The sequence below is a fragment of the Amblyraja radiata genome, chromosome 11 (genome assembly GCF_010909765.2).
Source record: "Amblyraja radiata isolate CabotCenter1 chromosome 11, sAmbRad1.1.pri, whole genome shotgun sequence".
In the NCBI taxonomy this organism is placed as follows: Eukaryota; Metazoa; Chordata; class Chondrichthyes; order Rajiformes; family Rajidae; genus Amblyraja; species Amblyraja radiata.
The window spans coordinates 42,151,522-42,173,546 of NC_045966.1; the positions used below are offsets into that span (position 1 = coordinate 42,151,522).

At 43.5% G+C, this 22,025-nt stretch overlaps 1 protein-coding gene across 8 annotated transcripts in view; it reads right to left on the reverse strand.

Annotated features, from left to right (window-relative positions):
- Positions 1-22,025, reverse strand: part of diaph1 (diaphanous related formin 1) — a 345,460-nt gene that overhangs the window by 151,315 nt on the left and 172,120 nt on the right. For 6 of the 8 annotated variants that reach the window (XR_004413473.1, XM_033029846.1, XM_033029845.1 and 3 more), the window contains 3 exons: positions 17,722-18,291; positions 14,840-14,954; positions 10,564-10,572 (listed from right to left, as the gene is read on the reverse strand). Coding sequence is in view for 7 of the 8 variants with exons in the window: in XM_033029846.1 (XP_032885737.1) it covers positions 10,564-10,572; positions 14,840-14,954; positions 17,722-18,291 (694 nt within the window). In the remaining variant the exon portion in view is untranslated. The remainder of the gene's footprint in view (positions 1-10,563; positions 10,573-14,839; positions 14,955-17,721; positions 18,292-22,025) is intronic. The other 2 variants (XM_033029849.1, XM_033029847.1) reach the window with 2 other exon arrangements.

The following is a 22,025-nucleotide window of genomic DNA, read 5'->3' on the forward strand; positions in this document are numbered from 1 at the left end:
CCGAAGGGCTGGTTTCCGTGCTATCTAACTCCTCAATATAACTCTGTGCTGTCGAGTTGTCAATTACTTTTGCTCTTGTGTAGACATCGGTGCGACAAAGTGGATGTCAAGGACAGCAATTGAAATTTCAGTGAATGACTTGTCTTGCACTTTAGGAAGCTCATTTTCACGGCCTTTCAAAAGCAAATGTGGGCATTTAACCTCTGCATTACCTGTGGTTCACTGCTGGATGCTTAAAACATCAACATTGATTTTATCACCTTGGTAGTATTGCAATAAATTGTTAAGGCTAAATAGATAATGCTTTCATTCCTTAACATATAGGTTAATGAGTGATTTAACTGAGACTATTAGGATCTTTAAAGATAAATACTTAAGTAGATGGAAATAATTCCAACCTATGTGAGGAATCTTAGACAAGGAGACTAACTTTAGTATCAAAGTCAGCCCATTCAGGATAAACTGGGACAATGATGGAAATATGGAATACTCTTCCACAAAAAGCAGAACTTTCAGCAACACAGATTTATCGGGCAACTGAATCATCCTATCAACAAATAGAGAGCGGTCCTGACCTACTTTCTACTTCACTGGAGACCCCCTTGGCTCTATTTTATTGGACTTTATCTTGCACTAAGCATTATTCCCTTTATTGTGTATCTGTACACTGTGGATGGTTTGATTGTATTCATGTATAGCTTTTCCGCTGATTAGTTAGCACGCAACAAAAGCTTTTCACTGTACCTCGGTACATGTGATAATAAACTAAACTAAATTTAGAACTACTTTGCGTAAGCCATGGGGTGAATGGTGTGCACATTTTTGCTCAAGATGGTTTTATATTTATTTTGAACACTCATTAGTGTTAAGCTGCAGAAAGCATTTCTACTCTAAAGTTACAATATATTTTTGTACAGGTTTGATTTGAAAACTGCAGGGAAAATCAGGCAAAGTATGAGCGACTATAATGTCTAAAATATATTTTGTCTTTTACTTCAGTAAATCTGTTACTTCTAAAACACCCCAGGCCATTCACATGACTATGAAACTGCTCCATCTGTCTGATGCAATTTCATTTGTACATGGAATCAGTAAATTATCACTGGGACAATATCTATTTTAGTGTCTGTCTCAATGGTGATTCAATTCTAAATTTTATCCCTTTTCACATTTGCTGTTTTATTTGGCATCCAAACTTGGCATATAAAATCCCAAACAATATTCAAATTCATATCCCCAAGCAGCAAATGTGGCCAAATCACCAATTCATCTCGGTCACACAATTGCTTTTGATCATTCCATGTGATGTCTTTGTAAATTTAACCCTTCAACAGCAAAGTTTAAAAAGAAAATACAACATAATTATATCCCATTAATTGTAAATATGAATAAATCAAAGCATGTTCCACATCATGGTTCCACTAATAGATTATTAGTGACGGCACGGTGGTGCTGCAGTAGAGTAGCTGCGTAATAGCGTCAGAAACCCGGGTTCGATCCTAACCACAGGTGCTGTCTGTACACAGTTTGTACGTTCTCCCCGTGACCTGCATGAGTTTCTTCTGGGTGCTCCGGTTTCCTCCACACTCCAGACATATAGGTTAGGTTTATAGGTTAATTGGCATCTGTAAAATTGTAAATTATCCCTAGTGCGTTGGATAGTGCTAGTGTATGGGGTGATCACTGGTCAGCACGGACTCAGTGGGCCGAAGGGCCTGTTTTCACGCTGTATCTCAGAAGTTTAAAGAAAGGTCTAAAGTATAAAATGTGAACCACAGATCTCTGAGCCAGCTCTGATAAGATGGTACAATTAGTTTATGTTGCGTAACCACATTCTTGCCTCCAAATTGCATGCTGCGTACTTCTTTGATGCCTTTCCTTGTTCCAAAGGTCTATCACTAGCATGGGTCATGAGGATGCCAACATGCATGGATGTATCAATCACAAAGAGTTTTGCTGGGATAATGAACTAAAAACAGGACAAGTATTCCTTGATGTTTCTCTCTCGGATACAGCCCACTGATCTCTCTCATTGATCAGCTCCTGTTGACTTCACTGCTATTGTCCTCACCATGCTGAGTTCTCACCGATGAACTGCTTGGTTTCAAACCATGCATTGTGATAAATTGACATTGCAAGCTTATAGTTTCACAGCAAATACAACCATTAATAAACTAAAAGAACTATTTGAATATTATAATGAACATTAGACTTGCTGGAACAATATAGGAGACTACCACTCACTATCAACTTGTTTCTTGTTTCCATTGGAACTGGCAAGTCCTCATGCAAGGTTATCCATTGCAATTTTAACCCATTTTTTTCTAGTCCCCACAGACACTGCCTCATCTGCTGGGTATTTATCGCTGTGGTTTTGGATGTCAGCAACAACTCTGACCTGATACCATTTTATAAATGGTGCAGTATCTGTGGATCACAAATCCAACAGCTCTGATCTGCACCACAGCTTTTCCACGTTCCACGTTTATTTTCCCTTGAATTTCCCTCGACAATTTACCAACCAGTTGACTCCATAAAGTTTGAAATCATAGGAGTCATAGAGTCATATGGCATGGAAAGTTACTCCTCAGCCCAACTTGCCCAACATGCCCATGATACCCCATCAACATTAGTCCCACCTGCCCGGGTTTGGCCCATATTCCTCTGAATCTTTCCTGTCCGTGTACCTGTCCAAATGTCTTTTAAATGCTGTTATAGTATCTGCCTCAACTACCTCCTCTGGCAGCTCAATTCATTTACGCACCACACCCTCTGTGTAAAAGAGTTGCCCCTTAGGTTCCTTCGACATCTTTCCCCTTTCACCTTAAACCTATGCCCTCTGGTTCTTTATTCCCCAACTTGATTCCTGTGCAAATAAACAGAACTTGCAGGTTTCCCAAGGGACAAGGGGAAAAGACTGGGAAAGCAAAGTAAAGAATGATGGGGAAAAAATTGAAATATATGAAAGAAAACTGGACATCATTGAGAGTAACTAAGTTATTGCCATAATTGTTATTTCAAGTGTGCATGCTAAAATTGAGTTCCCCCAGATTGGCTTTATTTACACTAAATATTTACATTATTTTGTTGTCGCAATATGTACCAAAATGATTGCTTTTTCCTGCATTAGAAAAGTAATTACAACTCTTAACACTTTTTTGGCTTTCAATCATTTTTGTACATTTAGAATTTGTGAAATTTATCATAGACACATGTCCTTTTTATCTAGACCAAATCAAAAATTAATGGGAAATGGACCAACTTCGCGAAGAAGAAAATTTCAACATTTTGTTTTAGAAAATGTACAATAACTACATAGTTCTAACCTATACCCTAAAATCATCTTAAATGCTGTGATTAGATTGTTTTGTGCCATTAACTTTAAAGGTCAATTATTTAGGTAGAATAAAAAACAATCTAAATAATTCATTCAATATTTATATTCTGTAGAAACTGCATTATATTATTCTAGAAATTAAAGAGGACTGGCAGATTTATGCAGTCAAAAATATTTAAAGAACTTAATAATGCAAATTATTACATCACAAATTTCAATCATTGTGCTGAATGACGAAGCAAACTTTTATTACATTATAAATATAATAAAATTACCACTGGACAAAAAGCCTCACAAAAAAAAAAATCACAACTGACTTGCCAGTTAGACCAGAGCCAATTACCCAGAAAGCTGTACACTGGCCAATGAAAAATATAGGTGGGGCTTTCATATAAAATCTACTACTATACCCTGGCCTGCCACCACTGCAATTAGTATATGCATAATATATTAGTGTATGCATTTCCTGCGTTTGTAGCTCACATTAAACAAAATTAAAACAGATCTAAAAGATTACACTTCAGACTATAGGGATGACTTTGGCCAATTGGGACCGTACCAACCAGCAATCTGCCATACACCTGCACAACTTTGGAGTGCGGAAGGAAACTGGAACACCCGGAGAAAACCCATGCGGTCACAGGGAGAACATACAAACTCTGTACAGGCAGCATCTGTAGTCATGATTGAAGCCATGTCTGTGGCGCTGTAAGGCAGCAACTCTACCGCCGCGCGTCTGTGATGTCCCAAATTGGTACAGTGTAGCGGCACCTAGTGGTGGTTTGGGAAAGTTCGAACCCTCGTCATTGGTTGGCTCGATCACGTGACCGCGAGGGTTTGTTCACGGGCTTTCTAGTCAGTCGTTTAGCGCTCCTCCCAGCAAAGGGAGCTATTCTAGTGTTAGCTAGCCAGGCACGTGTATACTGAGTTTAATTATCGTTTTTATTTGCTAATAAAAATTATTTAACTCAACCTGCCTGTCTCGCTAAAGTGGTGACCCCGCCGGTCCGAACTTTTTTCCGGATCTTTACAATGAACGCTGCTGAAAACCTCGACGCCCAGCCTGCAAAACACGGTTGCCCTGAAACTGCCCGTTTTCTGGACGGTACAGCCTCAAGAGTGGTTCACCCACATTGAGCCTCAATTCGAACTCCGCAACATCGTCGTGGATGCCACCCGTTACTTCTACGTGGTGGGGGTGCTCAGTCAAGAGACTGCCATCCGGTTGCTGCCGTACCTGCAAAATCCGCCCGAGTTCAGCAAGTACGACGGTCTCAAGGCGCTGCTGCTCCGCACTTTCGGGCTCAGTCACCGTGATCGCGCACCCCGCCTCTTACATTTGGACGGCCTCGACGATCGTTAGCTGTCCGCGCTGATGAGCGAGATGCTCGCTCTTATGGATGGTCACCGGCCCTGCCCGACGACATCCGCTTGCTCCTCGCTGGGTCAGATTTCGCTGACCCCCTGCAGCTCGCTGAATGGGCCGACGAACTGTGGCTCGGCAAGCAGCAGGACGGTGGGTCCATCAGCTGGGTGTCTGCGCCTTCGCACCAGCAGCCTCGCAGGGACGTCCAACCCTCAGCTACCATCGCCGCGCCACAGTCGACCACCGGAGACCGCAGTAAGCGCCAGTGGTGCTATTACCACCAACACTGGGGTGCAGAGGCCCGCCGATGCCGCGTCCCCTTTCGTTTTCGGCAAATGCCTCGGCTGATTGTCAGTAGAGGTTATCGCGGTCGGCCAGAACCATCGTCTCTACGTCTGGGATCGTCATTCGCTTCCTGGTGGACACCGGGGCTGTGCTGAGCATCCTTCCTCCGTCTGGGCTCGATAACCATGGTGGTCAGCATGGCCCCGCCCTGACCGCTGTCAACAGCAGCCCCATCCGCACCTGTGGCACTCGGACCTGTTTCCTCATCCTCGACTCCCTCCGTTACTCATGGGCCTTTACTAATGCGGACGTTTCCCAGCCATTGCTGGGCGCCGATTTTTTGGGGGCTTTTTCTTTACTGGTAGACGTGCGGGGCCAGCGCCTCATTCCTCCGGAGTTCCCCTGGCCCGCGCCCTCGCGGCCCGTTGTTCCCTCCGGCCCGCACCTCGGATCGGTGACGGATGTGGGCAGGGCATATGCTCCCATACTGGCTGAATTCCCGGAGCTTCTGACCCCTCGCTTTCACTTGGCCGCCCCTAAGTACGGGGTGGTATATCATGTTCCTACTGCCGGCCCCCCACTGCATGCACGGGCGCGCAAGCTCCCGCCCGACAAACTGCATCTCGCCAAGGAGGAGTTCCTGCAAATGGAGGACATGGGGATTGTGCGGCACTCCAGCAGCTCATGGGCATTCCCTTTGCAAATGGTCCCTAAACCTTCTGAGGGGTGGAGACCGTGTGGGGAATACCGCTGCCAGAACGCTGTCACGACCGCTGATCGCTAGCGAGTCCCGCACATTCAGGACTTCACGGCCCACTTGGACGGTGCTACCATTTTTTACAAGGTGTTTCTGGTGCACGGCTACTATCAGATTCCCATCCACCCCGATGATGTGCCCAAGACCGCCATCATCACCCCACTCGGCCAATTTGAATGGCTGCGGATGTCGTTCGGCTTGAAGAACGCCACGCAGGCTTTCCAGCGGTTGATGGATATGGTGGGTCGGGGGTTGGATTTCGTGTTTGTGTATCTGGATGACAATCTGGGCACCAGTCGCTCCCACCAGGAACACTGCGCGTACCTGCGGGTGCTGTTCCAACGGCTTAAGGACCACGGGCTGGTTATAAATTCCGACAAATGTCAGTTTGGGCTCCGCTCTATTTCCTTCCTGGGACTCCATGTCACCTCACAGGGTGCTGCACCTCTTCCCACTAAGGTGGAGGCGATTCGGCAGTTTCCTCGGCCACTCACCGTCAAGGGGCTACAGGAGTTCGTTGGCATGGTGAATTTCTATCATCGTTTCGTGCCAGTGGCGGCCAGGATCATGCGGCCCTTGTTCCAGTGCCTGGCCGGTAAGCCACGGGACCTAGTGTGGGACGCCGAGACCGCGGCTGCTTTTGACGGTGCTAAGGAGGCACTGGCCAAGGCCACCATGCTGGTGCACCCACGGGCTACTGCTCCGACCGTCCTCACCGTGGACGCCTCGGATATTGCTGTCAGAGGGGTCCTGGAGCAATTTATTGATAGACGCTGGCAACCGCTTGCCTTTTTCAGCCGGCACCTGCGTCCTCCGGAGCGGAGCTACAGCGCGTTTGATCGAGAGCTCCTGGCCCTTTATTTGGCGGTCTGTCATTTCCGCTATTTCCTCGAGGGCAGGCCCTTCACGGCGTTCATAGACCACAAGCCCCTAACGTCTGCGTTTACAAAGGTGTGCGACCCCTGGTCAACTCAGCAACAGCGGCACCTGGCGTTTGTGTCGGAGTACACCACCAATGTCCAGCACGTGGCGGGCAAGCTGAACCTGGTCGTGGACGCTTTATCTCGCCCTGCAGTCCCGGCTGTGTTGTCTGTAGACCCGGGCATGGACTATTCTGGGCTGGCTGCTGCGCCACACGAGGGCGGTGAGATGGACGCCTATCGGACCGCAGCGTCGGGCCTGGTATTGGCCGATGTTCCGTTCAGTCCTGCAGGTGTGACGGTCCTCTGCGACGTTTCCACCGGGAGGCCACGCCCTATCGTCCCCATGGGTTGGCGACGGCGTGTGTTCGAAGATGTCCACGGTCTGGCCCACCCTTCCATCCGGGCGACTTCTGCATTGGTGGCGGACAAATTTGGGTGTTGCTGGGGATCCTCACGGGTGTTGCTAGGGAACCGCACTGCCCCGAAAGCGGATTTGGACACGTCGTGTATGGCTCCCTGCTGCGGGTGCCTGGGGATTTCCTTCCTGCAGGTCGCGGGCCGCAGGAGCCCACTTTGTCTGTGTTGGCGAACGTGCAAGAGAAAGTGGACGGCCTGGCTCCTATTCCAACCTCTCGACATGGGGGTTGCTCCTGTCTCTGTTCCGCCGGAGCTTAAGGACTGCCTGTTTGTTTTTATCCGCAGGGACTTGCACTGGATTCCGCTGCAGCAGACTTATGCGGCCCGGCGTCGCGACTTTTCTGTTGGATGTTGGGGGCCGGGAAGAGATCGTTTCAGTGCCCAGTCTCAAGCCCGCCCATCTGGATGTTGATAGCCGGCACACGTGTGGTGGCCCAAACCCGGCATAGAGGTAGTCCGCTGGCCGTACCTGTTGCACCTGTTTCCCTTGTGACTCTGCCCCATCTGGCTCTGTTCCGCCAGTTCCTCCTGTACCGCCGTTTGTGCCTGTTCCTCCAATCTCCACTTGGTCTGGTCGCCTCATTCGGCCTCCCGCACGGTTCCTTTCCTCGAGGTCTGGGGGGGGGGGGGGTGGGTTGTTGGGTACTTTAGCGTCACCTAGTGGTGGTTTGGGGAAGTTCGAACCCTCGTCATTGGTTGGCTTGATCACGTGACCACGGGGGTTCGTTCGCAGGCTTTCTAGTCAGTCGTCAGCGCTCCTCCCAGCAACTGGAGCTATTCTAGTGTTAGCTAGCCAGGCACACGTGTACTGAGTTTAATTATCATTTTTGTTTGCCAATACAAATTATTTAACTCAACCTGCTTGTCTCGCTAAAACAGGCAGGTAAAACAGTTGAGAAACAAAACACATTTTTATGCACAATGATGTGTGTATTCTAGATAAAATTTCCAGGATTCAAGATATATGAAACGTAAGACACTTCAGAAATAATAACAGGTTTTACCGGATTGTATGCAAAACAAAGAATTTCACTGTATTTATGTACGTGACAATAAAGTATCATTGACTGATTGATAAAGTATCATTGATCATTGATCAATCATTGAATATTCACAAAAATAAACAACTGCCAGAACAGCCGAATGAGCTGGTATCAAAGTGGTTCTTTGAACAATGGGTTCTCTCACTGCATTCGCCACTCAAAAGTGACAACTAAAGAGCTAACTGCTACTGCTGCAAGCAATAATTTAAAGATTGCGTGTCCTGTGATTTTCCAGCAGAAGTTGAAATAGAATATTGGGGGAAAGAAAGAATGAAGAGCCAGGAATTATCCATTAAACATTGGAAACCTCTCGCTTTTCTCTTGCCAACTTGTGCATAAGTAAAAGAAAAGTTTGTGAAATAACTTTTTTTCCAACTACATTAAATGAAGGGGAATATAGAAACAGAGTCTATTCTGTTATTGTGTGAAAACAGATGGCTGACAAAGATGTCAAAGTTAGATAACAATTGAAGCTTCCACTGTGAAGATCAGTGATGGCAACGTTGGCCAAGATATTCATAGTTTAACCTGTACAGGTTATTTTAAAATTCAGAAAATTCAAAACAAGGCTATGTCCTTCGATAAATGATACACGGCATTGCTATGATGACACAAGCTCAACAATTCAAAACTAATTATATGCACATCTGTTAGAATTCTGCCTGTACCAAATGAACAATAAGTTTCCAGTCACGTTGGCAACACAGAGATAGATTTAAGAGCTCAATATAAACCTTTCTGAGGATTTGCACGAATTCTTAAAGATTGCAAAATTCTGTCAAGAACAGTTCCAACATATTAGTTTAACTTCCCAGGGCAAGCAGACATCCAGGCGTCTCTTAAACAAGTTGTGGGTGGCGTTTACTTTGGTTGTAAATAAAGTCCAATTGCTATTTGAACTCCACAGGCAGCATACATTGATGGCATTTTTATTTAACCCCACTGACATGCATAACCTTATCTCCCTTTCCAGCTGCCCTAATTTCATGTTAAACTGATGGGGAAAAAACTTCTGATATGAAACTTACAACTTTAAAAAAAAATCAGATTTGCTGATATCATAACTCACGCCTAGAAATTATCAGTGATGCATCATTGCAACTTCACTGAGCCACACAAAAACCCTTCATCCAAAACGTAGTGGTGTTATTCTTAAACAAGACACATTGCCTCTTCAAATAGCAGCACCACAAATTTGACCAGAACAAATATTGCTATATGCATACTATGAATTGAAGCAGTGATTTTTTAGGCTGCTGTCTTAACCTACACAATCTGAATGTAACATACTGCAACAGATAGTTGAGATGTAAATTCTTCCTGTTGCAGACAGAAAAAAAATCCTACTTCCTAAAATCAAAACACAATATATCAAGGCCAGTCACAATAAACAACTGTCAGGAGGTGCTTTCATGGTCTGCCAGTGTAACAACAGTCCTAAGCTTAAAACAGAAATAACTAAAAGTAAACTAAGTGTAAAATGAAGCTGAAGATCTGAATTAATTGCAAGATAAATCAGAGAACCTCCACTTCAAAGATCTTATACTACACTTTAAGAAACATATCCATCCATATTCATATGATAACCAAAATAATCAGATAGAAAGACAAATCTGATTGTGGTGCAGCTCCAGACTAATTTCCAGAAAGTAGACTTTGTCCTTTGCTATTTACTTTAATTGAAAATTAAAGTCCCTATGAAACTTCCCATGCACCACCAACCAACTTAAGTTTTAATAAAGTTGAGAATAATCACTACAAACATTTTGAAAGTAATTAATGTTTCTTTTTTTTGGCTTGGTGAAATGGAAAATAAAGTAATTTCGTAGAAGTTTGGATTAATTTAAGTATCATTTTGCCATGGAATCACTTAAAATCAATCCTACAAAATAGCACGTGTAGTTCAATATATTCTATATCCAAAATGATTATATTAAGTATGTGCATAAAACGCAATGCTCCATACAGGACTTGGCTACTTCCTCTCTTAATTCATGGCTGGTTTGAATAACATTGGTTATTAAATGCATGATCAGTTAAAAAAATAAAATTAGGATCAGAAATATGGAGGACATATTTAGTTGCAGAGTTGTACGTTAGTCAATCTATAGCAGATTAGGAAAACCATCAAAACTTATTTCCCTTGTCCTATTTCTGCCCCATACTCAATTAAGACAGGCATATATTTAAGCTTTGTTCAGTCCAATTATTTCCATACTGAACCATTTGCATGCTTAAACTGTTCTTTATTACACATGCATTAAGGAAATTATAGGCCAGCAACATGATGTGTAGCTTAGTAGGATACCTCTTCTGAACAGTGTTCCATTTTGACAGCTTTTGTCTGCTCAAGGAATTGCAGAATCACATCTAACACATTCAAACGATCAGAAATCAACTCATAACAGATCTTGAAAAATAAAAAAATGTCTTACCTTTACTAGCTGCATGTTTCACCATAACAGAATTGCAAAGAGGGAAAAGAAGAGAAAAATCATCAGTCAGGATAGAATATATTGAGCCACACCAAATTCAGTCTGTATAATATCACAAATGGAAGCTAGACTTTGCAATATAGAGGTACTGTCGAAGATTATGCCTGTCATTCTCTTCGATATATAGTCAGGTAACAGGCCTTTCAGTCCCTCAAGGCCGTGCTGATCATCAAGCATTTGTTTCAATGTTGTGCCGGCTATGGTACTGGGCCAGGAACCTGGTGATTGAGTGTTCATAAGGATAGCACAGTAAGTTATTAATTTAATTTATCATGGCATCTTGCACATTAACATTAGAAGAAACAGCCACTGGTGAGAGAAAACTGCTGGCTATTTATAAAATGCAAACTTGTTCACTGAAGTTCTTATATGCCTAAGCATTGTGAACAGTTTTGGGCTCCATTTCTGAGGAATGATGTGCTGGCGTTGGAGAGAGTTTACGAGAATGATCCCATGAAATATTGGGTAAACATATGATAAGCATTTGATGGCACTGGGCTTGTACTCACTGGAGCTTAGAAGGATGAGGGGGTAACTTATTGAAACTTACTGAATCGTGAAGGGCCCAAATAGAGTGGATGTGGAGAGGATGTTTCCAATTGTGGGAGAGTCTAGGACCAGAATAAAAGGACATAACTTTCAAAAGTAGATAAGGAGGAATTTCTTTAGTCAGAGGGTGTTAATTCAGAGGAATTCATTGCCACAGACAAGGCTGTGAAGGCGAAGTCATTGAGTCTTTTTAAGGCGCAGATTGACAGATTCTTGTTCAGTAAGGGAGTCAGGGGTAATGGGGAGAAGACAGGAGAATGGGGTTGGGAGGGAAAGATAGATCAGCCATGATTGAATGGCAGAGTAGACGTGATGGATCGAATGACTCTGCTGCTATAATTTATGAACTATCCAAATTCAACCTCACAGTACCTGTTGGACTAGAACCACTCGAATGGCCGAGCAGACTACACTGTTGTACATGTTGGTGTCACTCAAGGAGGGATGCCACTAGTCCCCTTTACAGGGAATGTAGGAATGCTATAATCTACCCGAGGAGACTTGCTATAGCACATTGAACAGGTTTATTACAGCCACCAAGTGCCAGTGAAGAAGGCATTTCCTGTCCAAGGTACTGGATGGGTCGCTGATAGTGCAAATAACATCGCTCTTGATGGTATTTAGCTTGTTAAGGAGCTTGTTTTTTTTAAAGATTGTTCAGTGGTTCAAAGGCCAGCTGTGATTTGGCTATTTTTTAATAATGTACATTCAAGTACATACTAGTGTCTCAAGTGCCCCACCAGTTGTCACTAGAACTAGTCTGATGAAGGGTCTCAACCCGAAATGTCACCTATTCCTTTTCTCCGGAGATGCTGCCTGACCCGCTGAGTTACTCCAGCATTTTGTGCCTACGGTGTGAAACAATATTGGCAAGAAAATGTCTCAAACCTAGTTTAAACATAATCTTAACTATTTCCTAAGCAACTTCAACTACATATGTTAGATCATGTAGTTCTTGTATTTGAATATTTTGTTCAAATAAATCAGTTTTCCTACACCTATAATTCACAGCTTATGCTCCCAGAATAATGCAAAGATGAAACATATTTCAATCTTTAGTGCTTAAACAATTGAATATAACGTGACCAAAATAGCTGTGCATTAAGTCCAATAGCCAGAAAATATTTGAGATACTGTTTTGTGGTTCAAGTAATTACCAGATAAATTAACTATGATGCAGGAACGCATTAAGGCCTACCTGTTTTAGACTCGGGCTTGGTAACAGTTTAAAACTGCACTGCTTAGATAGTTCCATTACTTAGCTCATGGTTTATTTTACCATTAAACTTTCTCACTAAAGCAGAGAAAAAAAATCAGGTTCTCTCTTGATGATGACGATTGATTTACTGACTTGGTAGCAGGGTGAGAATGAAAGAGGCAGAACTTTATAGCAGATCCAACCATAAAAAAGCTGATCTGGAGCACTAAATGGAACCACTCTTTGAAGTCCTCAGCCCTGGATTTGGTACCCAATATTGTTATTACTCTCCTCGTCTGTGGGTTTATAGTCAATTTATACAGTTATGACCTCGCTACCAGTCATTTCAACTGATACGTTACAGCTATGTTGCTTGACCACGTGAACATTTACACAGAAACTGTAAATGTTGGAATCTTGAGTAAAACACAATGTACTGGAGGAACTAAGTGGGACAGGCAGTATCTGGGGAGGGAATGGACATGTTGTGATTTTTCTTCAGGCCCATTGGGGTCAAGAGGGAACTTGACATTCAAATGGATAATGTGTTGAAAGGCAGTTCTACAGTCGAAAGGTCATAAAACTTAAATTAGAGAAATAGCTTAAATCACACTAGATAATGACATAATATCCTGCTAAAATATTCAGGCATGGTAGAGCACTCTAAGTATCTTGGACAGCAAGCACAGAATCATTATAAATTTTGCATTAGATTATAATTTGGAAGCTTTAATGAAGATAAGGCGAGCTCAACCTGCCATGGACTATCAATATCAATGAAGTTTACAGTAACTTAAAAATAAAAAGATAACGAACAAAATTTAGTAAATCAGTTAATCAAGCTAATGGGTGAAGCTGAAATAATCTATTTTGTCCCAGTAGAGTGCAAGACTTCCCACTTTATTTATCACTGGGGATGTGACTCCTGCATGAAGTTCAAAGTGCATAGAGCAGGCAGGAACTTGAGAGCCCAGAAACTGTAAATGTTGGAATCCTGGGTTAAATAGAGCTCTTAGGGATAGCGGAATCAAGGGATATGGGGAGAAGGCAGGAACGGGGTACTGATTGTGGATGATCAAAGGGCCGAATGGCCTACTCCTGCACCCATTGTCTATGTTTGAGTAATTCACAATGTACTGGAGGAACTGAGTGGGACAAGCAGTATCTGGGGAGGGAATGGACATGTGGGATCTTTCTTCAGGTCAATTATGGTCAAGAAGGAACTTGACATTCAAATGGATAATGTGTTGAAAGACAGTTCTACAGTCGGATGTTCATGACATATAAATGAGAGAAATGGCTTAAATCACACTAGATAATGACATAATATCCTGCATCGTTATTCAGACATGGTAGAGCAGTCTAAGTATTTTGGACAGCACGCACAGAATCATATTACATTTTGCATTAGATTATAATTAAAGGACAAGGCCAATAACCAATCCTTTCCTTCAGAATTTGGAACAGTGTTGTCGGTAAAACATATTCTGAATCGACCAATTTCTTAAAAAGGAATTGGTTCAATATTTGTTTAGAAAGAGGCTTGGTTGAAAAGGTTATTAATACAGATTTTTGATTCAGCTGAGAATTAAGGGCAGCTTAGGGAATGCTTGCATAAAGCGAGAAGATAGATTGACACAAAATTGCTGGAGGAACTCAGCGGGTGCAGCAGCATCTATGGAGCGAAGGAAATAGGCGACGTTTCGGGCCGAAAAGGGTTTCGGCCCGAAACGTCGCCTATTTCCTTCGCTCCATAGATGCTGCTGCACCCGCTGAGTTCCTCCAGCAATTTTGTGTACCTTCGATATTCCAGCATCTGCAGTTCCCTTTTGAACAAGATAGATTGACACATGGGCTATGGAACGAACGGACTTAAGGAATATCTAGCATTTCAAAGATTTGTATCCTGTACTTGTGCATCAGGAATTCCAATATTTGGTATTAGTAAAAGAATAATTTGAAAACATTAGATTCTATAAAACTTTCAGTCCTAAAAACTCCTGAATTGAAGCACAATATTTCCAAGAATGTGATGGCTTATAAGTCTTGAATTTGAGATTATCCAAACTTATATTCCTTATCCTAAATATATACCCTTAGCTGGGATACATAGGTTAGTTTATTGTTACATGTACCTAGGTACAGTGAAAAGCTTTTTTGTTGTGTGCTATCCAGTCAGTGGAAAGACTACACATGATTCCAATCAAGCTGTCCACAGTGTACAGATACAGGATAAGGGGAATGACGTTTGGTGCAAGATAATATCCAGTAAAGTCCAAATAATGATGGTCTGAGGATCTCCAATGTGGTCGATGGTGGGTCAGGGCCACTCTCTAGTTGGTGATAGGATGGTTCAGTTGCTTGATAACAGCTGGGAAGAAACTGTTCCTGAATCTACAGGTATTCGAATCCGAGTTAGGAAGTTTAAAGTAATTAAATTAACCAAAATGTCTTCCATTAGTAACTTACACTTTGTCTGGGCAGAGAATGTAAGAGTGAGTTTCGCGAACAGTTCCTTAGTCTCATACTTGTCCTCCTTCACATTGACCCAGAAACACTTTTCATTCAAATCTTTAGGCAGAAGCTGAAAGATAAATAGAATAACAATATAGCCAATTACGTGAAAGAAAATTAAAGATAGTTGCCAATAATTTGCTTTGTGGTAATACAAATCAAAAAACAGAATTACGCTACAAATGACAACTAGACTCCATTGTGCCCACGTCAGACATTGAAAAGAAAACTAAACATGCCACAACTGGAGGAAGTGCATACATGTTATCCTACCTGCTGCCGAACTCCGCTACCGATAAGAATGCATATAAATACAATTCAACTGGCTGAAATTCTTGGCTGTGTAAAATGGATTCAAATCTGACTGATGTGAGAATGTGAGGATGTTAAGAGGCTTCAAGATACACGATACAAGCAAGCTGAGTGAGAGGGCAGCATGGAGATGGAATATAATGTGGGAGATGAAAGAAATCACTTGATAATAGAGATAAATATTTCCTCACTAAAGTTCAGGCATATCGTATCGGCCAAGGATGGTATTAAGAAAAAGTTCACATCAAAAGTTCACATCATTAATTTCAAGGATAGCAGGACTGATTATGAAAAGAGATTGGATCAATGAGGCTTAAATTCACTTGAGCTTCAAAGAACAAAAAGTGATCGCACAGAAAATGAAAACTTTTAACAGGAATGGACAGATTAGATGCAGGAAGGACGTCCCCAATGGCAAGAAAATCCAGAACCAGCAATGATAAAAGGCAATCGAGAGTGGCGAATCTGTGGAAACCCTTTGAAGCCATTTTAATCAATATATTCACAAATAGTCATTTTTTTAGTTTAGTTTAGTCTAGAGATACAGCACGGAAACAGGCCCTTCTGCCCACCGAGTCCTCGCCGACCAGTAATCCCCACACACTAGCATTATCCTTCAGAAGGTAGACACAAAATGCTGGAGTAACTCAGCGGGACAGGCAGTATCTCTGGCGAGAAGGAATGGGTGACGTTTCGGGTCGAGACCCTTCTTCAGACTTCTTCTTCTTATCGAGTCCACACACAAGATTAGAAGTTGTTCAGCTAGAGCTGAACACACTTCTCGGCATCTGCGTACAATGGTGTCTGTCTTGTGCTTCTTGAGCGTGGTGGTGGAAAGATGGGTGAAAACAGGGCCGTGACGTGAACGGTCTTTCCTTGACACCTTCTTCAGACTGAAGAAGGGTCTCGACCCGAAACGTCACCCATTCCTTCTCTCCAGAGATGCTGCCTGTCCCGCTGAGTTACTCCAGCATTTTGTGTCTCACTTCGATTTAAACCAGCATCTGCAGTTCTTTCCTAAACATTATCCTTCTCAATAAGGACAATAATTTTTTTTGCCATGCCAATGAACCTACAAATCTGTATGTCTTTGGAATGTGGCAGGAAAAAACTAGGGGGCGCTGTCCTGTGCATGGCTGCCCAGCCAGCAGCTGTCTGTCTTTTCATCTTTTTATTTTTATTTTAGTTAGTTAAAGTGTTTTGTTTGGAGGTCTAGACTTTTTTATCTGGGGGGTGGGGGGGGGGGAAGGGGGAAACTACCTTTCAGGGTCCCTACCTGGTCGGAGAGGCAGCTTTTCTCCGGGCTGCAGCTTCGACCCGGCCTCGCGGCCTACCAGCGGGCCTGGAGCGGCGTTTCCTGTCGGGGACCGCCCAGAACCTCGGATTCGGCGGCGGCACAGCGCTGGAGCGCTATCGCGGAGCGGGCGATGCCTTGCCCGGGTCGCCGCGCTGGAGCTCCGGTGAGCTGAAGGTCGCTGAGGAAAACATCGCGGAGCTGCGGGACTGTGGAGCGACCAGCTGCGGGCGGCGGCGCTGAACTTTACACCGGGAGCCTGGGACCTCAAGATGAGATCGCCAGTTGTGGAGCTCCAACCAGCGCGGCCTTGTTGGCTTCGGAAGCCGCGGCCTCCAGTACGGAAGTGGCCGTTCCAGGGTTCCCAAGCCGCTGAGAGGACTCTCCCGACGCCGGAGCAACATCACCCGGCGAGAACGGCCTGGAACATCCGGCCTCCGTAGAGGCAACTGTGGAGGCCTCAATAGGCCCGACTATGGGTGAACTGGGGTTGGGGACTGGACTTTGTGCCTTCCCTCATAATGGGAACCATTGTGGGGGGATATTCTTTATGTTTAAAACTCTTATTAATGTTATGTCTGTACTCCTTCTTTATGTGCTGCAAAATGGCAAGAAGCATTTCACTTCACTACACCTAGGTGTATGTGAATGTGACCAATAAAATACCTTTGATACCTTTGAAACCGGAGCACCCGGAGAAAACCCACGCAGGTCATTGGGAGAACATACAGAGTCCATATAGAGTCCCCGAAGTCAGGATTGAACCCGGGCCTCTGACTCTGTAAGGCAGCAATTCTATCGCTGTGCCACTGTACTGCCCTTACTATCAGCATCACCTGCAATGAAACATTATGAAATACCATTCAATTCTAAACAAAACTATTTGGTGGCACAGCTGGTAGAGCTGCTGACTCACGGTATCAGAAATCAGGGTTTGATCCTAACCTCGGGTGCTGTCTGTGGGCAATGTACACGTTCTTCAATCATGACTCAATGGGTTTCCTCTGGACGATGCTATGGTTTCCCCGCATATCGCAAAGACGTGCGGGTTTGTAGGTAAATTGGTCTCCGTAAATTGCCTCTCACGATTATGGAGTGTTTGTAGAAGTAGGATAACATAGAACTAAGTGAACGGGTGATTGATGGTCAATGTGGACTCGGTGGGACCGAGGGCCTATTTCCATGCTGTATCATTCAATCAATCAAAACGATAAAAAAAATATTCACTTACTTTTGGCCAGTTTGCCCTTTTGAGTTGAACTTCTGGCTTGTACTCCTTTTTAGGTTCCAACCCAAAGGGTAATGCTGCGACCACTGGAACATTGGCAAAGCCATGGAATCCTGGAGGTGGTGGAGGTCCACCGAAACCTAATAGTGGAGGCGGTGGTGGAGGTCCTCCTTGACCTGGGAGTGGAGGTGGTGGTGGAGGTCCTCCTTGACCTGGGAGTGGTGGTGGTGGTGGTGGAGGTGCTCCTTGACCTGGTAGTGGAGGCGGTGGTGGTATTCCCATTTGTCCTGGCAGCGGAGGAGGTGGAGGTATTCCCATTTGTCCTGGCAATGGAGGAGGAGGTGGAGGTATTCCCACTTGTCCTGGCAATGGAGGAGGAGGTGGAGGTATTCCCACTTGTCCTGGCAATGGAGGAGGTGGAGGTATTCCCACTTGTCCTGAAAGCTGATATGATGGATCTTGACCTGGTAAAGGAGGTGGTGGTGGTGGGACATTAACTTGAACTGGAGATTCTTTTGGAATGTTGGCCAACTTTGTCTTTGCATCTTCCAGGTCCTTAGATAATTGTGTGATCTGTGACAAAATAAAAGATTGTCATTGATCTTGAAGAGCACAATAATTTAAAGGAAATTAAACTGATTAAGTCATCTTCATTACCAAATTAGTGGTATGCTTCAAACATAAGAGATGTAGAAGTAGGCCCTCAAGCCAGGTCTGCCTTTCAATATTACTTAATGTTCCTTCTTCAGCTGAATGCCAAATTCTGGTTGACCCGATGCACAATTACCCTAGAATCTCAGCGAACACTCACGGCTTGAAATCCGCGGAATTACAACTCTGAATGAATAGATTTCTTATTCCGATCTATCTGGTCTATCTCTTACACCTTGTATAAGCCCTCATATCTTAGATACTCTTGCACAGTGGTGCAGCAGTAGAGTTGCTGCATTACTGTGCCAGAGACCCGATCCTGACGATGGGTGAGGTCTGTATGGAATGTGTATGTTCTTCTTGTGAGTGCGTGCGTTTTCTCTGGGTGCTTCAGTTTCCTCTCACATTCCAAAGGCCTGCAGGTTTGTAGGTTAATTGGCTTCTGTAAATTATCCCTCATGAGTGGGACAGTATTTGGGTGATTGCTGGTCGGCATGGACTTGGAGGGGCAAAGGGCCTGTTTTCACATCTTATCTCCAAACTAAACTAAAATGTGGTGCATTAGATATCAATGCAAATTGCAGGAGTCCAGGACAACCCCTGTTTCTCCCCAAAAATTACGATTGTAATACCTAGATGGTCTATATCTGAAGGTTGAACGTGCATTTATATACATCTTTCACATCCCTTACAGAACTCCCAAAGAACTGTACAACCACTGACATACTTTTGGAAAGGTAGTCACTGTTGGATATCTAATAAATGATTTGCACAAATCAAGCTCCCACGAATGACAAAGGTGGAGGTGACCAGATAATGTCCGATAGTAATCTAGAGTGAAAAAGAAATACTGAGTAGCACAATGCGAAAAGCACCACTGCCATTTTTCAAAATGTTGCCTTGGATTTGTTCATGACCACATGAAACCGCAAAGGGGTATAGAGTACCAGCTCACTTAAGGCTTCCGATATTCTGAATCGGAGGACCACTGTGTTAAGGTGATACAGGTTTAGTGCAATCATTCCACTTCTTGTTGCCTGTGGGATTGATGCGATTATTTAGATGCTCTTTTGGACTAGTTCATATTATATTAGCTGAATTAGGGCATTCAGCCCATCGTCTACTCAGCCATTCAATCATGACTGATCTATCTTTCCCTCTCAACCCCATTCTTCTGCCTTCTCCCCATAACCCTTGACACTCTTATTAATTAAGAACCTATCAATCTCCACTTTAAAATCACTCAATATTTTGGCCTCCACAGCCATCTGCGGCAATGAATTCCACAGATTCACAGCCCTCTGACTAAAGACATTCCTCCTCATCTCCTTTCTGAAGGTACCTCCTTTAATTCTGAGGCTGTGCCCTCTGGTCCTAGACTCTCCCACTAGTGGAAACATCCTCTCCACATCCACTCTATCCAGGTCTTTCACTATTCAGCAAGTTTCAATTACATCAAGAACACCTACCATTCTTGCAAACACAGATGCTCAGTGAAACATTGTGAGGTCCAGCTGTGCTTTGGTCCTCTAAGGGATTGATGACATTGTCTCCTGTACACTTAAAAACTGGTCACTTGCCTTTCAGAAATGGCACAGGTTTCTTGTAAAGGGCCCGAAGGATAACACAGCAAACCCTGCCTGTTCCACTGTTCATATCCTTGTATCCCTTTGTTATCACCTCTTCCCCAGCTAACATTGGGCCATTACTACCATTGGTTCCACCCTTCCTTGGTCATCTGTTATTGGCCCTGCTTTGTTCTGGCCTTTTACTATCTCCAGTTCTATCCCCTTATTTTTAATCTAAAGAAGGGTCCCGACTCAAAACATCACCCATCTGTTTTCTCCAGAGATGCTGCATGACCCACTGAGTTACTCCAGTACATTGTGTCCATCTTCACTGCATATCTCCATGCATTGACCACCTTCCTTTCTTGGGCAGATCTAGTGCTTGAAATGTTGGCGACAGTAAACTTGTATCAAAAGCAGAATGGATCATTTTTGGAATATCGGAAGGTAACCCCGAATTAAATGTGTTTCAAAAGAACTTACTTAATTACGGGCTAATAATGGGAAAAAAGCTTATACTCAAATTTTGGAAAAATGCTCCAATATCAACAATAAAAATGTGGATTTCAAACATGTTCGAAACACTACACTTGGAAGAGATGAGACTCCTCCTAGCAGGAAAAGCAGACCACTTCCAAAAGACGTGGTCTGCATTTACGGAACTATTACAAGCATAAGGTGCAATAGTAATTTTAAATATAAATGGTACCAGGATCTGGTAACGGGGGGTATAAAATAATTTCTTTTGCGGAGTTTTGTGTTACAATAGAGCGATTGTTTTTCCTTTTTTTTCTTTTCTTTCTAGGGTCTTATTTCCTTTCTTTACTTCCTTCTCTAATTTCTTCCTCAAGGGGCTTTCTTCTCCCAACACTTTCCTGCACCTTCACGATTCTTGCTCACTTTCCTTACTTCTTTTATTTCTACCTTTTTTAAAGCTCGAAAAACGAAGTGGTACAACAAAATGTAATAAGATATATGGATGTGTATTACTGTAATTTATTGTACTTCTAATTAATAAAAAAGAAGAAAAAAAAAAGAAATATTGGCGACAGTTTGAAACAGCAGCTGTGGTGATGCTGAGCCAGCCAGAGCAGACTTTATAACTGCTGACTAAACAATACAGATCTTGCTGCACTTGCATTTACTCAACTCTCTCGAATTCCTCTCGCTCCCCATCTGAATCACAACGTGGCTGCGGAAACCTCAAAGGACTCAATACTCACCATGCTGAACAGTGCTGTTTAAAAATGTCAGCATGAACCTAGCCCAAAAATGACAAGAATTTTAACTTCCTGGCAAAAACAAATTAGAATCCAAAGTTAAAATTAAACAGAAAATAAACGCTATAAAATCTTCACTAGAGTGAAAATGTATTGAACTGTATGACAAATAAGGGAATTTCCAACATCGCAAAAAGGGGGATCTAAGTCAATAGAGGTAAATTACTTTTGATTAGTTGATTAGTTAATACCATTGGATGTATACTACCATTGAAAGTAAAAGATAGGAAAGGGAAAGAATATATTCTAAAAAACACACAAAGTGGCAGAGTAACTCAGGCAGCATATTTGAAGAAATGTCCCGACCCAATATGTCACCTAATCTTTACCTCCTGAGATGCTGCCTGACCTGCTGAGTTACGCTAGCATTTTGTGTCTATATCTGGAGACAGATATGTGACGTTTCTGGACGGGACACTTCATTAGACTGATTTTGCCAGGGGGTAGGGGGGAAAGAACGCTGGGAGAGAGATAGGGGCAGGACAAAGTCTGGCAAAAGATAGGTGGATTGTAGACCCTTGGAAGCCCCTGGCCTGGAACCCAGTTTTTCTTCAACTCTTAAGTTTGAATTACACTCAAACATACAGCTCGGAAAGACGGCAACTGGGGCCGGGCAGGTTGGCAGCCCAAACCCCATCCTCTGAGAGGAGACCCAAATCGCTACAGAAAAACACATGGAAAAATACCTCCAGGGGTGCCCAAGAGGGGGAGGAGTGAGCACCCTAATTTGACGAATCAAAGGCTAACGACTCAAGGCAATGGACAACCTACTATGCAGATGTTGAAAGGTCTGCAAGAACGGCCGAGG